General features: G+C 42.5%; 1 protein-coding gene across 4 annotated transcripts in view; it reads left to right on the plus strand.

The window, feature by feature from the left end:
- The window catches only part of LOC143787805 (FRAS1-related extracellular matrix protein 1-like), a 146,009-nt gene that overhangs the window by 10,366 nt on the left and 112,679 nt on the right, over window positions 1–22,964 (plus strand). For 3 of the 4 annotated variants that reach the window (XR_013218473.1, XM_077276868.1, XM_077276870.1), the window contains exons 1-11: window positions 9,416–9,681; window positions 9,897–9,991; window positions 13,125–13,423; window positions 13,742–13,941; window positions 16,325–16,648; window positions 16,847–16,955; window positions 17,336–17,467; window positions 19,097–19,441; window positions 20,046–20,188; window positions 22,261–22,457; window positions 22,647–22,737. Coding sequence is in view for 3 of the 4 variants with exons in the window: in XM_077276868.1 (XP_077132983.1) it covers window positions 9,445–9,681; window positions 9,897–9,991; window positions 13,125–13,423; window positions 13,742–13,941; window positions 16,325–16,648; window positions 16,847–16,955; window positions 17,336–17,467; window positions 19,097–19,441; window positions 20,046–20,188; window positions 22,261–22,457; window positions 22,647–22,737 (2,172 nt within the window). In the remaining variant the exon portion in view is untranslated. Of the gene's footprint in view, window positions 1–9,415; window positions 9,682–9,896; window positions 9,992–13,124; window positions 13,424–13,741; window positions 13,942–16,324; window positions 16,649–16,846; window positions 16,956–17,335; window positions 17,468–19,096; window positions 19,442–20,045; window positions 20,189–22,260; window positions 22,458–22,646; window positions 22,738–22,964 lie in introns of those variants that run through there. The other variant, XM_077276869.1, reaches the window with a different exon arrangement.

Below are 22,964 nucleotides of genomic sequence, written 5' to 3' on the forward strand. Positions count from 1 at the left end.
CAAAAATGATAGAAAATTCAAAGAATATCCCAGAAAAAAGGCGGCCGTATTTACCTACACTAGGACACAGTGCGAATGCACTACAGGATGCAGCGGACCCGTGATAAAGGCACAGGTGCAAAATACTGATTAAACGACCACGCACAAACTTACCAATTCATGGTGGAGGTGGTCGCCTGGCATTACATGGATAGGGCTTGTATAAGGCGCCTGTTATACAGATACATGTAGTACACAGTGTCAATTAGTCACACCCATACTATTAGATGAGGTGGCTGCCCAGCAATATGTTAGTGCACCCCATAGGGACAGGCATACCAACTTTTTTTCTGTGATGTGAATAGAAAGTGCACTTGACTGAGTAAATATGGGGCAAAAAGCAATGAGTTTTTAACAAGTAAACTAATAAGTTTAAAAGGGTGAAGTGGAAAAGAGAAGAATAGAGAGGAAAGAATAAGAAGAGGAAGAAGAAGAAGAAGAGGAAGAGATAGAAGAAGAGATAGAAGAAGAAGAGATAGAAGAAGAGAGAGAAGAAGAGAAAGAAGAAGAGATAGAAGAAAAGAAAGAAGAAGAGATAGAAAAAGAAAAGAGAGAAGAAGAACAATAAGAGGAAGAAGAATAAGAAGAGGAAGAATAAGAAGAGGAAGAAGAGATAGAAGAAGAAGAACAATAAGAGGCAGAAGAGGAAGAAGAAGAGGAAGAAGAAGAGGAAGAAGTAGAGGTAGACGAGGAAGAAGAAGAAGGAGAAGAGGAAGAAGAAGACGAGGAAGAAGAAGAATAAGAAGTGGAAGAATAAGAAGAGGAAGAAGATGAAGAAGATGAGGAAGAAGATGAAAAAGAGGAAGAAAAAGAGGAAGAAGAGGAAGAAAATTAAGTGGAGGAAGAAGAAAAAGAGGATTATAGCGTGGCCAGGAGTGTACTTATAAAACGTAAGGTTTAATAGGTATATTAAATACAACAGCCAACGTATACCTCACATTTCTTACCCTGTTGAGGGGATTCATCTGGGGAGAGAGGATAGATATGTGGGTGCTCGCAGTGGCAAGTTAAACTCTGTTAGCTGACTAGTAATGCCAGTGCGCCTGTCTCCTGTCTAGACCGGGTTTAAGTTGCCACTGCGAGCACCCACATATCGATCTTCTCTCCCCTGATGAATCCCCTGAACAGGGTAAGAAACACGTTGGGAGGCTACATGGTTCATATGGGCTACCTTTAAATAGGTCTACACTTGGGTACTGCCCTTGTTAGGCCGGGAGCAAAGCAGGGGCACGACAAGGAGTAATACAGGGAATATTCCACTCCTACATTCCACCCTCCTCCCGCCATCCATTCCCCTCAAGGTTGGACAGATCTGAGAAGAGAATGAGCAAGAACATGTATCGGTGAGATCCAACCATTTTTTTTAAGTAGAGCACTGTTAATCATGAGCACTTGCACTTTGGAATAAAACTTATGTGTGTATGTCCGAGGTATAAGCTGGCTGTTGTTTTTAATATACCTATTAAAGGTTAAGATTTATAAGTACATTCCTGGTCATGCTATAATCCTATTGTACTTGATTGGTTAGGTTTATGTGGATTAGATCACTAGCTGATCCTGTAGCTGATTTTGTAAAGAAAAAGAAGAAGAAGAGGGAGAAGAGAAGGAAGAAGAAGAGGAAGTAGAACAAGAGGAAGAAGAGGAAGAAAAGGAAGAAGAGGAAGAAGATGAAAAAGAAGAAACTACTGCCTGAAAAATGCTTTAACAACCACTGTGAGAGTTATGCCAGCTGTGACCCATATCCCATATTCTATAGCATTTTGGAAGACCAGCCAGTGGTGCCAGGACTTGCTGAAGAAGGAGGTTGTGTCCTGTAATGTCAAGATCAGGTCCTCCATCCTCATAATCTCATTGACCCTGGAGAATCGGAGGCCTAAGGAGGGATAATCTGAGGTCTACACATGAGAGGAATGCAAGTGTAAGCTACAGGAATCAAGTGTCGAAGGACGGAGCGCTGGTATCTTCAGATAGGGATGTCGGATAGGAAGTAGTTCAATTTCAAGAGATAATTGGAGACCTGTAAGTTTTGAGATGATCCGATACTAGAGACAAGGACAGAGCAAGCAGGTATGGAACATAACAGTCTCCTCCTAAAAAACATCTCCAGCACGTGGAAGAAATAGATGGTTACAGACTGCAGATATGAAAGCACTTGGTGCCCACTGGATAATACCTTGTGTGTCCAGATTCCTGAAGTCTAGAACTGATAGAGGTTTTGTAGGAAAGCAGAAAAATCTTTTGCCTCTTCTACTCTGAGAAGGAAACACATAGTTTTTTTTCCAGGTCATTAAAAACTGTAGTGTTGGAGGAGGAACCAAAATCATGTAAATTAAAGAGAATCTATTGTCTTGAGTGACCCGACCTTAAGCAAAAGTTCTTAAAAGGAGTTTTATCCCTGGTAAACTGGAGTCTTCAAGTAAAGTACCATTTATTTTCTGTAAACTGAAATAATCCTGAATTGCATGCAATATAATTAAAGGGAACCAGTATTATACCCCAGAGCTACATTCACTATTCTGCTGGTGCAGTCACTGTGTACATACATTACATTACTGATCCTGAGTTACCTCCTGTATTATACTCCAGAGCTGCACTCACTATTCTGCTGGTGCAGTCACTGTGTACATACAGTACATTACTGATCCTGAGTTACATCCTGTATTATACCCCAGAGCTGCACTCACTATTCTGCTGGTGCAGTCACTGTGTACATACATTACATTACTGATCCTGAGTTACCTCCTGTATTATACTCCAGAGCTGCACTCACTATTCTGCTGGTGCAGTCACTGTGTACATACATTACATTACTGATCCTGAGTTACCTCCTGTATTATACTCCAGAGCTGCACTCACTATTCTGCTGGTGCAATCACTGTGTACATACATTACATTACTGATCCTGAGTTACATCCTGTATTATACCCCAGAGCTACATTCACTATTCTGCTGGTGCAGTCACTGTGTACATACATTACATTACTGATCCTGAGTTACATCCTATATTATACCCCAGAGCTGTACTCACTATTCTGCTGGTGCAGTCACTGTGTACATACATTACTGATCCTGAGTTACATCCTGTATTATACTCCAGAGCTGCACTCACTATTCTGCTGGTGCAGTCACTGTGTACATACATTACATTACTGATCCTGAGTTACATCGTGTATTATACTCCAGAGCTGCACTCACTATTCTGCTGGTGCAGTCACTGTGTACATACATTACATTACTGATCCTGAGTTACATCCTGTATTATACTCCAGAGCTGCACTCACTATTCTGCTGGTGCAGTCACTGTGTACATGCATTACATTACTGATCCTGAGTTACATCCTGTATTATACTCCAGAGCTGCACTCACTATTCTGCTGGTGCAGTCACTGTGTACACACATTACATTACTGATCCTGAGTTATATCCTGTATTATACCCCAGAGCTGCACTCACTATTCTGCTGGTGCAGTCACTGTGTACATATGCAGCGCCCCAGAGTCCTGGTCGTTGCAGTACTGTGGCTCCGCCGCTAAGGGGGGCTATGGTACGTCTGATGGCACTGAAGGAGTTCATCTGACCAGGTATCACATACACCAATACATTTCACAGCCGGGCCTCCAGGGGGAGCTAAGGGTGCTATTCACTAGGCCACTCCCCACACACTGGTAAAACTGGGGGTCAGGCAGGAAGTGAGAGAGAAGCTGACTGGGTTGGAACCAGGCAACACCTTGTGGCAGAGGGTGTTGCAGGAGAAGATTCGGTAGGGTCTCTGTCAGGGGTGGGATCCTGACAGAGGCCTGGCAATTGAAGAGAACGTAACGGGACCGTGCCTGCTCAGGATAGCGGCGGTGCCCTAAGAAAGGATCAGAAGCGAGATAGATTGTGCTGAGTGAGAAACGAGATCAAGCAATAGGAGAATACCAGTAGGAGTCGTGCTGTAAGACCGAGGCAACATCCTACTGAGGCGCAAACAACCGGCGGCCGGAACGCCGAGGAAGTATTTCTATATATAGCTTCAGGCCATACTTCAAACCAACGGCAGGACAGTCAGTCACAGGCGGGATGTCTCACCTAAATCACTTAAGAAGACATAGGGGGCAACCTTTGGAGAGGGGTGACTCTAGGGTCCCGGAAGAGCTCCGAGCCTACCCGTCATATGGGTGCGTCCCAACCGTAACATCAGGGAGGGACGGAGGATTAGCAGAAGATCATCTAATCGAGTTGTGAGGGAACATGAGAAACAGACACAACAGTTGTGAGGACTATCCCTTAAGCACAGCAGGGGAGGACCGCAACACATAGCGCTTGTAGGAAGGCACTGATTTCCACCTGCAAAGGGAACTCTGGAGGTGCCATTGGACCGGCCGGACTTGCGCAGCCTGGTGAACCGTATTCCGGACTGAGGACCCAGAGATCTTCAGTAAAGAGGTAAAGAGACTGCAACCTGGTGTCCTCGTTATTTACCACGACCGGCACTTCACATCTATTATTTACTGTACGCCCCTCAGCAGGGCCACGGACCGGGCCTAGCCACCGTGACAACCCCAGAGCAGAGACTCAGAGGCCCAGTACCGGGTACCCCTCGGCCCTGCGGCAGTGGGGGCGCTAAACATACATTACATTATTGATCCTGAGTTACATCCTGTATTATACCCCAGAGCTGCACTCACTATTCTGCTGGTGCAGTCACTGTGTACATACATTACATTACTGATCCTGAGTTACATCCTGTATTATACTCCAGAGCTGCACTCACTATTCTGCTGGTGCAGTCACTGTGTACATACATTACATTACTGATCCTGAGTTACATCCTGTATTATACTCCAGAGCTGCACTCACTATTCTGCTGGTGCAGTCACTGTGTACATACATTACATTACTGATCCTGAGTTACATCCTGTATTATACTCCAGAGCTGCACTCACTATTCTGCTGGTGCAGTCACTGTGTACATACATTACATTACTGATCCTGAGTTACATCCTGTATTATACTCCAGAGCTGCACTCACTATTCTGCTGGTGCAGTCACTGTGTACATACATTACATTCCTTATCGTGTACTGATTCTGGATATTCCCTTTATATACTGTTCTTCGCTCGCCCACATCCTTAGTTGCCCCTCTCTTCCTGCTGCTGGTGTCTCCACCGCTCGGCCATTACATTATTTATCCTATTAATGCAGGGTGAGTTCTCTATTGATCACATTTGTGGTTACTTGTTACAACTCGAAAGCCAAACCGCTGATGTCGGAGTGAGGTGTAACTGATTTCACCCTGTACAACCAGTCCTGAATGCCTCTTTATAAATGCCGGGGATGTCACTCATTCAAGCAAATAGGCTGCGTTCAATAATTCATGGCGCTGAGTTCAATAAGTAGACTTCAGGAGATTACGGTACTCACTAACACTACACCAAACTCCGGCGAAAAATCAAGGAGCCGTGGCAGTGGCTGCTAATAAATAAATTATTAGTGCATATTTCCAGTGAAATTCAGCGCAGGGACTGGGGCGGACAGCGCGTGCCAGTAAAGGATGTACTGGTTTCCATTCCAGCTGATAATGTAAGTCTGACTGAATTGTTCCATAATTGCTTGCATCTTGGGATCTGAAGAGTCTGCTGAGTCGACTGAGTCACAGCAGAGCATCTCGGAGCAGAGTGTGCCTCTGCTGAGCATCACAGACCCGGCTGTGCCACTGCAGAGCATCTCTGCACCGGCTGGGCCTGCAGAGCATCATGTCTCATGCTTTAACACAATATACATCAAACACAAACCTATATACACCCTTGAGAAAAGCGTAGTACGCCCTCTTTGAATTCTATGGTTTTATGTATCAGTGAATCCTGTTGCTATTGCTCAGCTCTGCTGAGTCAAGCTATGGGTTGCAAAGTAATTTCTGCTATAAAGGTATTTGCTTAATTATTGGTTGCTGCTTTCTTGTTGCTATCACAGACTACAATTTTGCTGCTACTGTAGTTAACCATGTCCTTGCTGCAAGATACCTGATTGCATATATCTATCTACTATTCCTGTGGTTAACTATATCCTTTCTGCAAGATACTTAATTGCATTTACTTCTCTGCTGTTCCTGTATGTAACTGCCCTCGAGCTGCATTTACTACTTGTAGCTTTGCTTGCCTATCTGCCATTCTGTACACCCTGTTGTCCTTGCTGTTTGGCAAGCCCATTTCCACAGCATCAACATCTTCTGTGCTGCTCACCTTGATTTATAACTTAGAGTGTCTATCTAGTCAATGGAGCCCATAAAAAGAGTAACGAGCTGCTTGACCCTGCTAATCAAATGCACGTGATTAATTGATCACCAACAAGTGTGACCACTTTATAAAAGCAGAAGTTTTGGCAGTTTGCTGGTCTGAAAAATTCAAGTGAATATTAACATGATGAAAAGCAGGAAAAATGAAAGCTATAGGAAGCATTTATTGTTACCCATACCCATCTGTCTGGAAAGGGCATTTCCAAATTATTTAGAGTCAATTTTAAAGTGAGAAAGATTATTCGCAAGTACAAACCATTCAAGACAGTTGACCATCTTCTCAGGAGTGGAAATCCCAGCAAAACCACTGCGTAATGCTCATAGGAATTGAAAAAAAAAACCAAGAGCTACACCTCAGACTCTAAAGGCCTGAGCATCTAAAGTGTTAGAGAAAGGCTCAACAAGTATGGCTTGTTTGAAAAGGTTACCAAAATAAAGTGTCTTTTCTAAAGGAAAAAAGGAACATAACAGCACGGCTAAGGTTTGCAAATTTGCATCTGAGCAAACCACAGACTTTAGATAAAATGTCCTTAGGAGTCGGACAGACCATATAGAAATCCAAGACAGGTCGGGGTCCCTACTGGTGGTCGTGGTGCACGTAGAAGATAGATAATGCAAGATCAAGAAGGTCCTGTGATTCCTTTATGAAAGAATCAAAGGGAAAACCTATGTGAGTGCCGGGACCTACTTAATCTTAGGAAACAGAAGACCAAACGTAAGATATTTGGCCATAATGTCCTGCGAAGCATTTGGCGAAAACAATACACATCATATCAGCAGAAACACCTCATACAAACTGTCGAGCATGGTGGTTTTGGGGCAGGGTTTACAATTTGGGCTTGTTTTGCAGACGTAAAACCTGGCCACTTTGCCATCATTGAGTTGACCATGAACTCCTCTTTAGAGTCACATGTGAGGCCATCTATTCGAAATCTTAAGCTTGTCTCAAGAAGAGGTCACGCAACAGGACAATGTTCCCAAGTAGAAGAGCAAATCTACATTAGAATGGCTGAAGAAGGAACCAAGGAGCTGCAATGACCCAAAGTGTAGACCTCAACCAAATAGAAATGTTGTGGCGTGACCTTAACAGAGCTGTGCAGAAATGAATGCCCACAACCCTCAATGAACCTAAAGAACTACTCCATAATTTATTTTCAGCACTGAAGTGGTGCCTTTAATGTAAGGTTGCTGCCCCCAGTCTTTTACTCACCCACCGGTGTCTTCACCTTTTTTCGGCATTGCTGTGGTCCTGCGGCACCATCTTGTGACTGCAACTTCTGATTGACAGGAAGTCAGAAGTTAAGTTACAAGTTCTCAATGTAAGTCTATGAAAGTCAGAACAATGATCTCATAGACTTGTAATGAGTTGTCACCTTTGCGGCTCGATTCGGCAGGTCACAGTGGGGGACCCATTGAAGTGGTGGTAATAGAAGGTGAAGATGCTGGAGGGTGAGTACAGCTGTAGGGTCAGGGACCATACATTAGAAACACCACCCTAGAAATAAAATAAAAACAAAACGCTGGAGTGGTGCTTTAAGCAACAATGTAAATAATGGTCCAAAATTTCTCCAATGATGTGACAGACTGATAGAGTCCTACAGAAACCATAACCATAACTCAGATACCAGGAGTAGTTAGGGTCCTGCTGCTCGCGGGCTAAAATCTATGAGGAAATAGGGGAGATACGAAAGGTAAATGATAAAAAGTGCTTATATTGTGCGATACAGCCATAATACTAAATAGGGTCTGCACATAACGCTGCACGGACCGATCACCAGCCAGAATGTGTACAGCTCAGACACAGAGGGCTAATACATGATGGAGGGTGAGAACAGATGCTACCAGGGTCCTGATTTTGAAGAAAGTTTTGTATGGGCAAAATGGGGATAGTTATATAAGTGAGGTGAGGTGATAGGCCAGTCTAAAGAAAAGCATTTTTAGGCCACGCTTTAAACAGTGGGTATTGGGAATTAATGGAATTATCTTGGGTAGTGCATTCCAGAGAATTAGCGCAGCACATGAGAAGTCTTAGAGACAGAGTAGGAGGTTCGGATTATTGAGGATGTTAACCTCAGGTCATTAGCAGAACGGTGGGCATCGGTAGGGTGACAAACTGAGACGAGGGAGGAGATGTAGGGTGGTGCTGAGTTGTGGAGACTTTGTGGGTGAGAATTATAAGTTTATATTGGACTCTGAAGGGTAACCAGTGGGTGCAATATTCTTAGGAGGACATGCGAGACTGTGGGTGCAGAGATTGTGGGTGCAATATTCTGAGGAGGAAATGCGAGTCTGGGTGCAGAGATTATGAGTGCAATATTCCGAGGAGGACACAAGTTCTGTCTTTCAAAAATGGTGCCACGTCTGCCTACAGGCTGTGTATTACAGCTCAGCCTAAATCATTTTAATAGCGCAGAGCTGAAATACCAGGCGCAACCCATAAACAGGTGCTGTTTTTGTAAGAAGTCAGCCATGCTTTCGTAATCCTGGACAGCCCCTTTTGGCTAGTGAAGGACATTAAAAGTTAGCAATTCGAGTTCTCTTATCGCGGACGGTGTTTTCTCCGTATGTAAAGTAACCTGTATCCAACACTGAGGCACCAATGTTTTTTGACAGTTCCAGCACTGATAAAATCGCTGTCGCGATTTCCCCATGCTGTCAGTGACAGCTCAGCCACTCTATAGGATAGGTGCATGCTGAGCTGTCAGTATTGTGATTGACAGCCCAGCTACCCAATCTGGCCGGGCCTGCAGGGTCTTCCAGATTTCACCCATTCTGGATGATTACTTGGCTATTTAGCTGGCTGGCTATTATCAGACCTTGCCAGTTGTAGCTTTTATCCCAGTGGTGTGCTTGCTCTGTTCTCTGCTATTCTGATCTTTGTTGCCGAACCTTGGATTTGCCTTTTTGTATTGTTTCTTTCTGCCTTGACGCACCCTGACCCTGGACTTTGCCTTGGAATATCTGTTTAAAATATCCCTTTATCTATGACGGACCCTCCTGTCATTTGACCTCAGACTCCTTGACTTCCCTGCCTCACTGCTTGCCCGTTAGAAGTGACTCAACATGACAATCTCTCTATCATTGTTTATTTTTTTCTGAAAAACTTGTCATCTTTTAAGTAACTGAAGATGATGTCCTCTGAACCCTTGTGGACAGCACTCGTCTTCCTTCTATGGACTCAAGAACGTGTAGAAGCTTCCAGCCTTGTCTTGACCAACAATGGTCTCCGTGTCGGAAGAGGTCAAACTGTTTACGTCACCGAAAAGGACTTGACTTTCAGTGTCCCACGTGATAAAGATTCCTGCAGAGTAGAAGTGGTCCTGAATGAGCCAACGACCCAAAGAGTCGGGACTCTGACTCCTCAGGTAGGTGTCTCTACAGCTGTTATAGGGTGCACAGAGCGAGGGGACCCAAAATAACTCGGCGCCATCTCTCTTCCCAAGTTGTGTCATCCCAACCAAAGTGGGAATGGCAACCAGAGGGTTCCATGTTAGTTTATACTCTGGTTCCACCATGCTTCGGGTTTCTCCCTGAACTAAACAAGTATTCAGTCAATTTCTCAACCTTCTTTTCTTTACAGGGATTTGATTGCCATTTCCTCCCAGATGAAGTGAAATATTCACACAATGGTTCCCCCCTGCTGGATGAGGATCACGTCATGCTCAGGGTGTACCGGTAGGTGTAGATAAAACCTTAACTTACATCTATCCTTCTTTTCATGGTGGACCCTTAGACGGTGGCGCTGGGTGCACTATTGTGCTTACTGGCCTGGCCCTGATCACCTGGAGCTTGCACCCTCAAATCCTACACATGGCACTTGCAAATTTAGGTGGGGGGCAGCATTATACACATTGTCTATCTGAGATCAATGTGTCTTTTCATGGTCACCCCTACCGGGTTGCACTGGGCACACCATTGTCGCCACAGAAAGATGCACCCCTGGTCCTATTGATCTGGGAATCTATGGGAGAGGTTCCTACTTGAGTAATGTGTCAACATCTCAGACCGAACCATCTATATATATATATATATATATATATATATATATATATATTTATATATATATATATATATATATATATATATATATATATATATATTCAAACCAAATATTTTAATATCAAACCCCTCTCGTTAACAGAGGGAGGTGGGGGAATGGGTCCCTGCATATTTCAAGCTTTTAATGGGGTGGTCCCTGAAGTTGGATCAATAAATTGGAAGGGTCCTTAAAGCTGCTGACTCCATCATGTGGTTCCTCTTCCCTTATGTCTGTATTTTGGACTTGTACCCTATGCTACGCAATTCACAGAGACCACTCACGTGGACCCAGATCGCCTTTCCCCTAGAGGATTCTCTATCCGCTCCTGATGTGCCGGTACACAGCCGCCATCTCTGCTGCTGACACATCAGTCCAGTCACTATATTTGCCTGGTGTATAGAGCGGCACCGAGTCTGTTGGGAAAAGTCGTTTTCGTTTGCATAGATTGGCCACTTTTGTAAAGTTGTGCTCCTTCTCATCCTCCACCAGGTATAAACTATTTAGGTGAGGATGACTCCGCCAAGGTGAGATGACTTGTCTGGCACTATCACGTCTTGTTTTTTTTTTGGCTGTTTCAATGCTACCAAATTATGGCCACCAGCCCCCAGCGTTATTACGATTTCTGCCCCCCCCCCCCCCCCCGGAGGTCAGGGGGGCGAGGATCACATCTGGATGTTATATTCCAATAAAAGCAGAAAAACCTAATTTCACAAATGACTTTATTTCCTCGCCCTTCTTTTGCATTTAATGTCGAATGATAAAAAATGTCACTGGAGCCGTAAAGGAAAAAAAAAAAAAAGCCGAATTGTTTGTACAGCGAGCAAAGCGATCTCACTTTAAAGCTGATCCAGGATGTTTAAATAAAAGTGTTTCCGTTCTATCAAAGCTGTTTAATTTCCTTCAGGCAGTCGCCCAAGAGATTGGCGCTGAATGGCTGCGCTTGTTATGCAGGTATTTTATGCCCGGCGTCTCAGATCTTTCGCTGAAGGGAAGGCTTTTATGAGCCACTAATGTAAAAGGTTTAGAAGAGAAAGGTGTTTACTAAAGATAGGAAGACGCGGTTTGTAACTGAAAGTTATCTGGTGACGTCTCGCCACATGAAAGCCGCCCGCGCTGAAAGCTTCCCTCTTAGTCCTTGCCTTTTATAGGAATGCACACATTTTATTGCATGCCTGCGTATTAAAGCAGAAGTGTCGCTAAATAGGGTGCAGAAGTAGCAGTTGCACCCGGCCCCAGTGCCTGAGGGGCCCAAGGCTTCCCTGCCTCATCACAAGGCATCAGTATTACTGATGATTAGAAGTGAACCAATCTCCAAAAATTCAATTTAGGCAGATTCGCTCAAATTCCACAGGCAGATTCGCTCAAATTCCACAGGCAGATTTGGTCAGTATGAATTTGATCCAAATCAAAAAGTCTCCAATTGGGATGGTGAAGGGGTTAAACTTATACAGTACCACCCTTTCCTCACCTATTCCCGAACCGCCTCTGCCACAGCAGGCCCCTGGTCCTCAGCACTTGCATCCTGTTCTTCTATCATTCCGGCAGTCATGTGGGAGGGGCAATGCATGTTGTGATGTGAGTGGCCCCTCCCACATGACTGCGTGAGGCCAATCACAAGCCTTAGGTTGAACTCGTGCTCCGGAGTGAAGGAAGAACACTAGACCAGGATGGAGGTTCAGGGAACTACATATACTAAGGATAATTTACACCATGTTTTATACTCTGGTACAATCAAAGCTACATTTAGAGGGCACATCTGAGTAGGCTTTGCTATGTAATCTAAGAGCAGCATAATGTAGGAGCGTAGACCCTGATTCCAGCAATGTGTCACTTACTGGAGTGTGTGTTGCTGTTTCAATACAATCAGTTTATTATCAGCAGGAGATTATTACTATAGAACTAGGTGTCTTGTGCCTCCTGGTCCAACCCAGCCCCCACTACTGATTAGCAGCTTACTGTCAATATACAGTGTACACAGAAATCTGCCAATCAGTGGTGTGGGCGGAGTTATACAGAGCTCAGCATTCCGAGCTCTGCTACATCTGCTGCGGAGAACAATGATTCTATCACAACTGCTGCACCCAGCAGTGACAAATCTCTGGAATGAGATTATCTGCCCCTACATCATGCTGCTGTCAGGATTCATAGCTAAAACCTGATGACAGATTCATTATAAAGTCTACCTGACATTCCAGGTTAGCTTTTAGTATTTGCTATTATGAGTAATAACACTATTTCTGCGTGATACATAACGTCATTTTTCACCAATTGTATCCTCAGCAGGCTCTAAATAGCTGCTATGATGTCTCCCATACGAAGCACACACAGACATGAGGGATTCCTGTTCTCCTCCCTCCATGTAGCAGAATGAAGGACATTATACCTCAGTACTGAGCAGTGTAGCTGTGAAGCTAGATCTGGCTACTCCCTCCAGTCGTTAATAGGCAGCAGTAATCTGAGCCTTAAGTGACCTAGCAGGCCAGCTTGTCAGCCCAGCGTGCATTTTAACAGTTTTTTCACAGTTAATGAGATCAGAATTCAGGGAGAGGGAAAGTGGCTCATAAGTGGAGAAAAGAAAAACCCAATTTAGGTGATATTACAAAATTTCTTGCATCCACTTGTATAATTGATTTTTGCAAAGTTTTTTTGCAGTAACCAATTAATATATTCTCCTTTACTGTTAGCTCTCAGGGTGCTCATGTAACTGCTATCTGTGTTGGGGGAATTTTGTACAGAGTATTTTTAGCCCATATGTTTTCCCTTTTTTAGGTTTTCTGAGCAAGAGACGACTGTGGAAAGTTTTGTCCTTGAAGTAAAAGTTAGTGAACTCACAACCAGCATTGCAGTGGTGCAAAACTCCCTGGAAGTTCCAGAGTTTTATGGGATTTCATCCAAACCACTGGATAAAAACATCCTGACCTTCAAGCTGAGACCTGGAACCAGCTGTGTGGTCAGGACTCTTGTGTCTGACCTAAATCTTCCAGGTTTTGGACAAGTCGTGATAGAAGAACCAAAACGTGACAATCGACTTGTGTCCGGGGCAGCAGGGAACCTGCGAGTGAGGAGCTGTGAGTATAATATTCCCAATGACCGGATCCACTGCTCCTAAACAGATATTTGTATGTGAGCCATAATAGACGGGTGAACCCAGAAGGCCAAAAGTGGCCAACTGAAGACCCATGTGTCCATCCAAGGTGAAGGAGGAGAAGCTTTTCTTGCTAGGTCACATACAAATCTCAGTTGATGGATAGATGCCTATAGATTACTGAATCCAGCTGATTCATGACAGTATCTGGGAATCCACAATGGTGGAGGACTCATAGCAGCCATCTTTGGTCACCTTCCTAACTCGTCTCATGTATTGATATTGTATCTATTCCTCTCAGACAGAGAAGAACGAGTGCGATGTTCTGGGAATAAGGCTTGCCATCCTGGATTCAGGGAAATGAAACTGCTAAAAACCAACTGTGCTGATTTTTTGGAGATGGGAATCAAGTATGAACATCTGAGTCCTCCTTCTCCTGACGTGGATTACATCCCCCTCCAGATAGAATATCGCAGTCAAGACCACAGGAAACAACTGCAGGTGCGATTGTGGTTCCATGGCCCCGCGATACATCGGGAGGAATGTCTATGGCTTCTTTTCTGCCTTATTTACTGTTGGTTGTCTTCTTTGCTCCATGTTTTATGTAGCTTTTCTTCCTCTTATTTTCTCTCCTTTCCCATAATAAGTTTTCTCTTTTCTCTGTAGCACCTTGTTCCTGTTATTATTCTGCTGTTTCCTTTTCCTAACCTGCCTGCCTGTTCTTAGGCTTCTTTTTCCTTAGCTTCATCTTTCTCCTCTTTTTTTTCTCTTCTATACAGTATCATACAAGACCCGATTCATTAAGGAATTCTGGTGTAAAACTGTTTGAAATGTCGCAACATTTTTTGCATAGCTCAAGTTGCGTCTTTGGTCATTTTGTCACCAGTCCTGGTCATCCTCATTAACTTTTTTGAAAAGTGAGTGGAATAGTGATATAAAGTAATGTACGAAAGCCCCTGACTGGAGTAACATTTCTAACAATGGAGTAAGACATTTGGGAGGTGTGAAAACTGTATTAAAGAGTCGCAAGCCTCTCATTGAATTTAGGACGTCCGACTCCAGCACCTCCTTCATTAAGACGGATGTACAAAATGCCAGTCTGAATGGATCGGGGCCTTTATTGTTCTCTATCATCCACTTTTCTTTCTCCATTTCTTTTTACTCACTTCCTATCCTTCATTTACTTATTTTTATCTTTCCCTTCTCCATCTTTTCTTCCCCCCCCCCTTATTCATTGATTTATCTATTTTCCATATTTTCTCTTCTTTTCAAAAACCTCTGCACCTTCCCCCTTTTTTTAGCCTAGTTTTCTTTCTCTTCTTTTTTCCCCATCATATATTTCTCATTTTATGTTATTTTTTCTTTCCCTTTCCTGTTTCTTCATCTTCTATTTTTTGTCTTTGTTTTCTTCAGTATCTCATCTTTCCCTCTTTGCTGTGTTTTGTCTTCCTTTTTTCACATTTCTCAACTTTTTTACATTCATTTTCAATTGTTTATTTTTCATATCCTTTTGTTTTCTCATTTTAATTTTCATTCATCTTTCATCATCATCATCATCATCATCATCATCATCATCATCATCATCATCATCTTCTTCATCATTTTCCATTATCCCAAATCTGTAACCATTTTCTTTGTTGTTTTATCTTCATCCTTCTTACTCAACTGTTTCCTTTTTTTAATTTGCAATCTACTTTTCTGTTCTGATTTAACTTTCATATTTCTTTTATCACAATTTTCTATGTGTCTCTTTTCTCCATGACCCTTATTTTTCACTTCTTCGTTTTTGGTCCTTTTTTGTCTTTTTCCTTTTATGCTTACTCACTTTATTAATTTGCTTTTTATTATTTTCTCTTTTTTTTTCAGCACCTAGTTTTTTCTTGTTTTTCCCTGTTTCTCATCATCTTTTGTCATTCTTTTTTGTTTTTTCTTCTTTCCCTTCTTGTCAAATTTTTCATTTTTTCTTTTGCTTTTTTCTTTTCCATCTTTTCTCCTTCTTTAACATCTTCCTTTTCTTTAGGCTATGTGCACACATTGAATATTTTCATCAGATTTTCCTGTACCAAAAACCAGAGCAGTAAAAATGCTGCTTAAAATAATTGTGTTTTTATGCTTTTTTATGCATTTTTCAAACTTTTGCCTTGCATTTGAATGGATGAAAAACTCACCTAAAAGATTGAAAGAATTGAGGCACTGCAGAATTGAAAAAAAAAATGCCTTGAAGGTTCAACTCTGCAAGGAAAATATAAGCCACGTGTGCACAAGATTTCAGAAATCTCACTCACTTTGTTGATGCTATAAAATGTAACATTTTCACAGTTGAAAAACACACAAAAATGCAGTATGTGAACAAGCCCTTAGCCTTAGATTTTTTTTCCATTTTTTTCCTTTCTCTTTTTCATCTTTGTTTTTCTATTTGACTTCTTTCTTTTCTTGTTGTGCAACTCTCTGCTTTTTCGATATTTTTTTCATGTTTATATTTACTTCTCTTTTTAATTTTTGTCTTTTTTTTCCCATCCTTTTGTATCTTTTCCACCTTTTTTCCACTTTCGTCTTCATATTTAATTCTCTTTTTAATTTTTGCTATTATATGTCTTTTTTCTTTTCCATCCTTTTGTATCTTTTCCACCTTTTTTACACTTTCGTCTTCATATTTAAATCTCTTTTTTACTCATCTGACTCTTCACCGCCCCCATTGTTTTTTTAACACTTCACCTTCCCCGCCTTCATCCATTACATATAAACCATCTACATTTTCCCCTCTTCTTTCTTCATCTCTTTTCGCTTTATTGACCCATATAGGTTCATATTTTATATTATATAAATGGCTATTTCTTGTGATTTAAATTTAACTTCAAGGAAATTACTTACAACTTTCTTTCAGTCACAAAACGTATGGATTCCTGTGAAAATTTCTGGCGCGGTCCCCAACACGCCTCCCCGCGCGGCCTTCATGCCATCTTTTATTTTGGAAATAGACCAGTTTATCCTAACTCCACTAACCACAGCCTCACTAGACGCTGAAGATGATGAAACTCCTAAGAACAAGCTTATCTTTAAGATTAGTAAGCCGCCACCATCGGGTTATATCACGCACCTGGATGACCAGACCAAACCAATAGCATCATTCACATGGCAGGATCTCCACGAAATGAAAATCGCCTATCAACCTCCGAACACCACCCATCTGGAGAGACGCAACTACGAGGTGAGACATCTCATACTGGAACACAAGGGTGTATGTCATAAAAGGCCGTCAATATATTATATGGGAGGGGTACGGAGAAAACAAGAAGCCCAACTCAGGTTGGACAGATCATCCATTTACCTAATTGGTGTAAATCTGCATTACACGTAGGAACTAAGGGTCTCATCGGTGAAATGTAACTTCATTTTGACTTTTCAGGTTGATTTCCAAGCAATTGATGGTCACTTTCTAACCAGTCCCCCAATAATGGTCCATTTCTCCATAAGGACGGCAGAGACAAATGCTCCAAGAGTGTCTTGGAATATGGGTAAGTATCCATCTCAGAATTTAAACCTTTTCCCCAGAAATTTAGAAAATGGGGAAACCTGGTAATGATGTGTAAGTGTAGCAATCAATGCAGCAGAGGAGGAGTGTGTTGATCTTGTCAGGGACAGTGACTTGTCCATCAAAGTGAAGGTGATGATGATGGGCTGCATGTGACAGGTGCAAATGCAACATTTAAAGAGGAGAATGGAAAGTGATAGTTACTTATCTGTGGAAGCAAAGTTCCCAGCAGCACAGAGTGTTTCAGAAGAAATGCACCGATCTTGTAGGTGGTAACAGACTGTATTAGAATGAGCAGGAACTCGTAAAACAAGATCACATTGTGCGGTTTTACCCGCTGATCCGGATGAATCTGCTCCGCAGGTCTGAACTTACTGGAGGGACAGTCGCGGCCCATAACCTGGGAAGTTTTCCAGATTGTGGATAACGATAATCTTCACGCTGTTCGACTGGTAACTGTAGACGGACTGCATCATGGACGTCTCACGGTTAAAGGTAAGTGTATCGTCCTTCTAATTCTTGCAAGCTCCATGCATGTGTAAGGAAGCAGAGTAGTCGACAGCACAGAGGATTTCAGGAGAGAGTGAACAGACTTTGTGGAAGTCACTAGAGATAAGAGATTCTCCCCAAATTGTCAGCCAGCAGATTAATTTTGGTTCTAATAAATCCATTCCGCAGTGAAATTGCCTCCTACATCCATGAAAAGACATTTATTATTGTAGGGGATCTCTCCAAGTCATAATAAACAGAGGGGTTAAAACTACAAGAAATAAATAACTCACAGGTTAGTTACCCGTCCTCAGTGCTCCTTAGGTCGCCCTTCGTAACATTCAATTTATTATGGATCGATTTGCTGATCTCTAGACTTCTCGAGCGACTTGTCCTCAGCTTTCCGTCGTGTTCGCTTTCTCTTCCTTTGTTCTAACACAACTTCTTCATCTTTACTTTTTATGTTTTAATAGTTTTTTTATTGCCAGTTCATCGTCTTTGTTCTTTCCCGTACACCTCTCTTTCATTCTCAATCTTTTCCATTTTCATTTTTTTCCTTTCCGCTTTCTTTATAGTCTTTCTTTTTCTTTTTCATTTTTTTCTCCTTCTACACCTATTCTAATTCCGCTCTATTATTAGGGGAGTCATGTATCGATTTATCTTATAAGTAGCCATATAAAGAAGAAGTCTCAGCGGTTTTTTTGAATATCCCTCCTAAATATTTCTGTAATGTAGTGTACGTATCACCCATCACCATCTTTAGTTTCCAGTGCCGCTCCCATCCTCTTCTGGACCACACCGTATGGGGCGGTTGCTGCCTTTATAATGTAAGTGTTAAACAACTCCATAGACTTACACTGAGAAAGCGACTTCCGGCTCACACGTAAACCCCTGTGTGAGCTGGGCGGTCTGATTTCATGTCGTGTGGTCAAGAAGATGGAAGACGGCACTGGAGATCGGAGAACATGGTATTTTAATACATTCTGACTAAACTGCATACATAATTAGAAGGAATTAAGGACACAAAAAATGAGGTCAGACATCTTCTTGAAATTCATTGCGGCGGGAGAAGAGTGTGTTGATCTTGTCGCAGGCAGTGACTTCTTCCACTTATGTGCCGAAGAGACACTGGAGATTGGAGAAGATGGCGATTGATGAGTATTTTAATATATTTTGACTAAACTACATAAATAAATAGAAGGAATTAAGGATACAAAAACAAGGTTAGACATCTTCTTGAAATTCATTGCGGCGGGAGAAGAGTGTGTTGATCTTCTCACAAGCAGTGACCTCATCCACTCATATTATGAGGCCAGGGAAGGCTACATGCTAGGCAATGGCAAGATGTGAGGAAAGAGTAGAATGGAAGTAGAAGATGATAAAATGAGACATGTGTAATGTGAGGAACAAGGTCCCCAGCAGCACAGAGAATTTAAGGAGAATGTGATAATTTGAGGGGTCTACAGTCATCCATCCACTCTTGTGATGATGTAGGGAGAACAAGACTGCACGTGACAGACACTGAGAGTTACATAGTCTCAGGGTTCAAAGCAGCACAGAGTATGTCATGATTAGTGTCATGATGGAAGGTTTTGTTTCTCACTTACTCTGCGGCTTCTTTGCTTTTTCCCCCAGGATCCAAGGCTTTTATATTCTCAGTCCAGGACATCCGGGACGGGGCCGTCCGCTACCATCACGATGACAGCGACACAACTAAAGACTACATCGTGTTCCGGATTTTCGATGGCAAACACAGTATTCGCCACAAGTTTCCCATAAACATCCTTCCTAAAGACGACAGCCCGCCATTCCTAGTCAACAACGTTGGGTTCGAAGCCGCGGAAGGCGGCGCCATCGCCATCGAGAGAGACATGTTAATGGCGTCAGATCTGGACTCCAGTGATGAGCACATTCTCTACAATATTACCAGTCCCCCGAAGGCCGGAGAGCTGGTGAAGAGATACTCTGCCGAGAGTCCAGGTACATGAAAGATGTAAGAAGCGACCAACGGTGATACCTTGCGGAACAGGAGGAGGGCAGCAATCAGGAACGTCATTCACGTTACCTTAGGGCTTGTTCACACGTTGCAGTTTTTATATATTTTTTTTTCTGTAAGGGAAAAACTCACCATTCTACTATAATAACAAAATGAATGAGCTCTGTAAAATCCTCTTCACACGTTACCTTTGTAAAAAATCCACCACAGATAGAAGAAATCAAACACCGCATGTCCGCTCTTTTGGGACGTTTATGGCCGTTTTTCCTTATGGACATGAAAATGGGCTAGCGGGAAAAAAAGGTCCAAAAAATGCATCAAAAACACCTGCAAGGAAGCGAAAAGAGAATATGAAAGCATTCAGACTACGCTTCATTTGTAGTCTGTAACTATGGAGACGCATAGGTCCGCAAAGGAGCTGTAGACACCGAACGGTAGCAGAGTTTTGATCAAGATTATTTGCAAAAATGTTTAATCATTTACTTAGATACATTGTAACTATGAAAACGGTTGAAAGGAGAACAGGATATTATCAGAATGTTTTTGGTTTCCAGTAATCTTCTTCCCCACTTCTTCTTCTACCTCCAGGCGTTCCTGTGGAGAGTTTTCTGCAGCGAGATCTGTTCCGTGGACTGATTTATTACAGACATTTTGGGGGAGAAATATTCCAGGACACCTTTGACTTTGTGTTATCAGATAGTCACGAACCCCCGAATTATTCAGAGAGACACGTGAGTAGCATTAGTCACCCTGCACCCCCCGAGAGGAGGTCAGAAAACACCAGTGCACCCCGCGAGGAGGTCAGAAAACACCGGCGCTCATGAGAGCTGGCTAATATCCGAAAGGGCAGATTGTAATTAATGACCATCAGGTCTCATTAATAATTATTAGAAGGACCACTTATTAGGAAGACTTGCTAATAATCATGGGATGTGACTAATATCCATAAGGGCGGGCTAACATCCATGAAGAAGGACTTACGTTCATGACAAGGACTTACTAATATTCATGAGGAGAGTTCAGTAATATTTAGAAGGAGGACATACTAATAAATATACGTAGGGACTAACATTAATCAGGGGGGCCAGTATTCAGGATGAACAACTAACATTCACGGTAAAGGACTAATATTCATGGGAAGGACTAACATTAATCAGGAAGACTTACTAATATTTATGAAGATGACTGATATTCATGGGAAGGAACTGATATTTATGAGGAGGACTAACTAATATTTATCAGGAGGACTTAATATTTATGAGGAGGACTAACATTAATCAGGAAGACTTACTAATATTTATGAGGAGGGCTAATATTGATGAGGAGGACTTACTAATTTTGCTGAGGACTTACTAATATTGATGAGGAGGACTTACTAATATTGAGGAGGAGGACTTACTGATATTTATGAGGAGGACTTACTAATATTGATGAGGAGGACTTACTAATATTGATGAGGAGGACTTACTAATATTGATCAGGAGGACTTACTAATATTGATGAGGAGGACTTACTGATATTGATGAGGAGGACTTACTGATATTTATGAGGAGGACTTACTAATATTGAGGAGGAGGACTTACTAATATTGAGGAGGAGGACTTACTAATATTGATGCGGAGGACTTACTAATATTGATGAGGAGGACTTACTAATATTGATGAGGAGGACTTACTAATATTGATCAGGAGGACTTACTAATATTGATGAGGAGGACTTACTGATATTGATGAGGAGGACTTACTGATATTTATGAGGAGGACTTACTAATATTGATGAGGAGGACTTACTAATATTGAGGAGGAGGACTTACTAATATTGATGCGGAGGACTTACTAATATTGATGAGGAGGACTTACTAATATTGATGAGGAGGACTTACTAATATTGATGAGGAGGACTTACTAATATTTATGAAGACTTACTAATATTGATGAGGAGGACTTACTAATGTTGATGAGGAGGACTTACTAATGTTGATGAGGAGGACTTGCTAATGTTGATGAGGAGGACTTACTAATGTTGATGAGGAGGACTTACTAATGTTGATGAGGAGGACTTACTAATGTTGATGAGGAGGACTTGCTAATGTTGATGAGGAGGACTTACTAATGTTGATGAGGAGGACTTACTAATGTTGATGAGGAGGACTAACTAATGTTGATGAGGAGGACTTACTAAGGGTATGTGTCCACGTTCAGGATTGCATCAGGATTTGGTCAGGATTTTTCATCAGTTTTTGTAAGCCAAAACCAGGAGTGGAACAATTAGAGGAAAAGTATAATAGAAACATATGCACCACTTCTGCATTTATCACCCACTCCTGGTTTTGGCTTACAAATACTGATGAAAAATCCTGACCAAATCCTGATGCAATCCTGAATGTGGACACATACCCTAGGGGTATGTTTCCACGTTCAGGAAACGCTGCGTTTTTCACGCTGCGTTTTTCCGCAGCGTCAAAAACGCAGCGTCCAGATGTTACAGCATAGTGGATGGGATTCCATGAAATCCAGACTCCACTATGCGTTAAAAAACGCATGCGTTTTTGCCGCGAAAACGCATGCGCGGTGCGTTTTTTCGAAACGCAGCATGTTGCTACAATGAGCAGAACACGCAGGAACACCGCAGGTGACCTGCCAGTGACCTCAGGTGCAGTTTTGGTCAGGATTTTACCTGCATAAAATCCTGACCAAAGCCTGAAGCAAAACTGAACGTGGACACATACCCTAATACCCATCAGATTGAGCAGTGTTATGAGGACCCCTCTGCACCCCTGAGGACTTGTCCTGTGTATTTCTAGACGGTTGTCGTTCACGTTTCTCCGGTGAAGGATCTGCTACCTCGGGAGGCTTCTGGGACCAGACGCCATATTTCGGTGAAGGAGAATGAGATTGGGCGCATCTCTCGGCAGCACCTCCATTTTACCGACCCCGAGTCTCCGGACAGCCAGCTCGTGTACACTGTCAGCACGCCGCGCTCCTCGGCCACATCTCCGGGGTGAAGGTTTATTACTTGGCTCTTATGGGGTTATCGGTCCGTACGGGATTTCCTGTTTCTGAATGTAAAGTTGTTTCTACATTATTGACAAGAAGCGACGATCCGTCCCACGGCGAAGAATCGCAGCACAAGTCTGTACATGAGCCATAAACTCTGGACAATCACTTGTGTCCTTCTTCCTTTTTGTAGCCGTCAAGATGCCGGGAAGCTGATATTTCTGGACACCTCAAACCTGTTAGAAAAGGATCCATCAATTTCCAGCCTCAGTTCCTTCACCCAGGTAAACATGAGGGGTGACCCCATATCTGCATGCAGACACCTCAAAACACTTTAAAGGGGATTTTTGCAGCGCTATTCAATGGAGGCAGCGGCCATTCCTGCCTGTCTGGTGGCCTGGAGCGCCTCTGTGCATGGAACATTTAGCAGGGGATGCAGTCCCTGACCGTCATCTATATATTTACTTTATTTCTGAATTTCTAAATGAGGAAATGGTTGATTGGAATTTTT

The sequence above is a fragment of the Ranitomeya variabilis genome, chromosome 8, assembly GCF_051348905.1.
Source record: "Ranitomeya variabilis isolate aRanVar5 chromosome 8, aRanVar5.hap1, whole genome shotgun sequence".
Classification (NCBI taxonomy): domain Eukaryota; kingdom Metazoa; phylum Chordata; class Amphibia; order Anura; family Dendrobatidae; genus Ranitomeya; species Ranitomeya variabilis.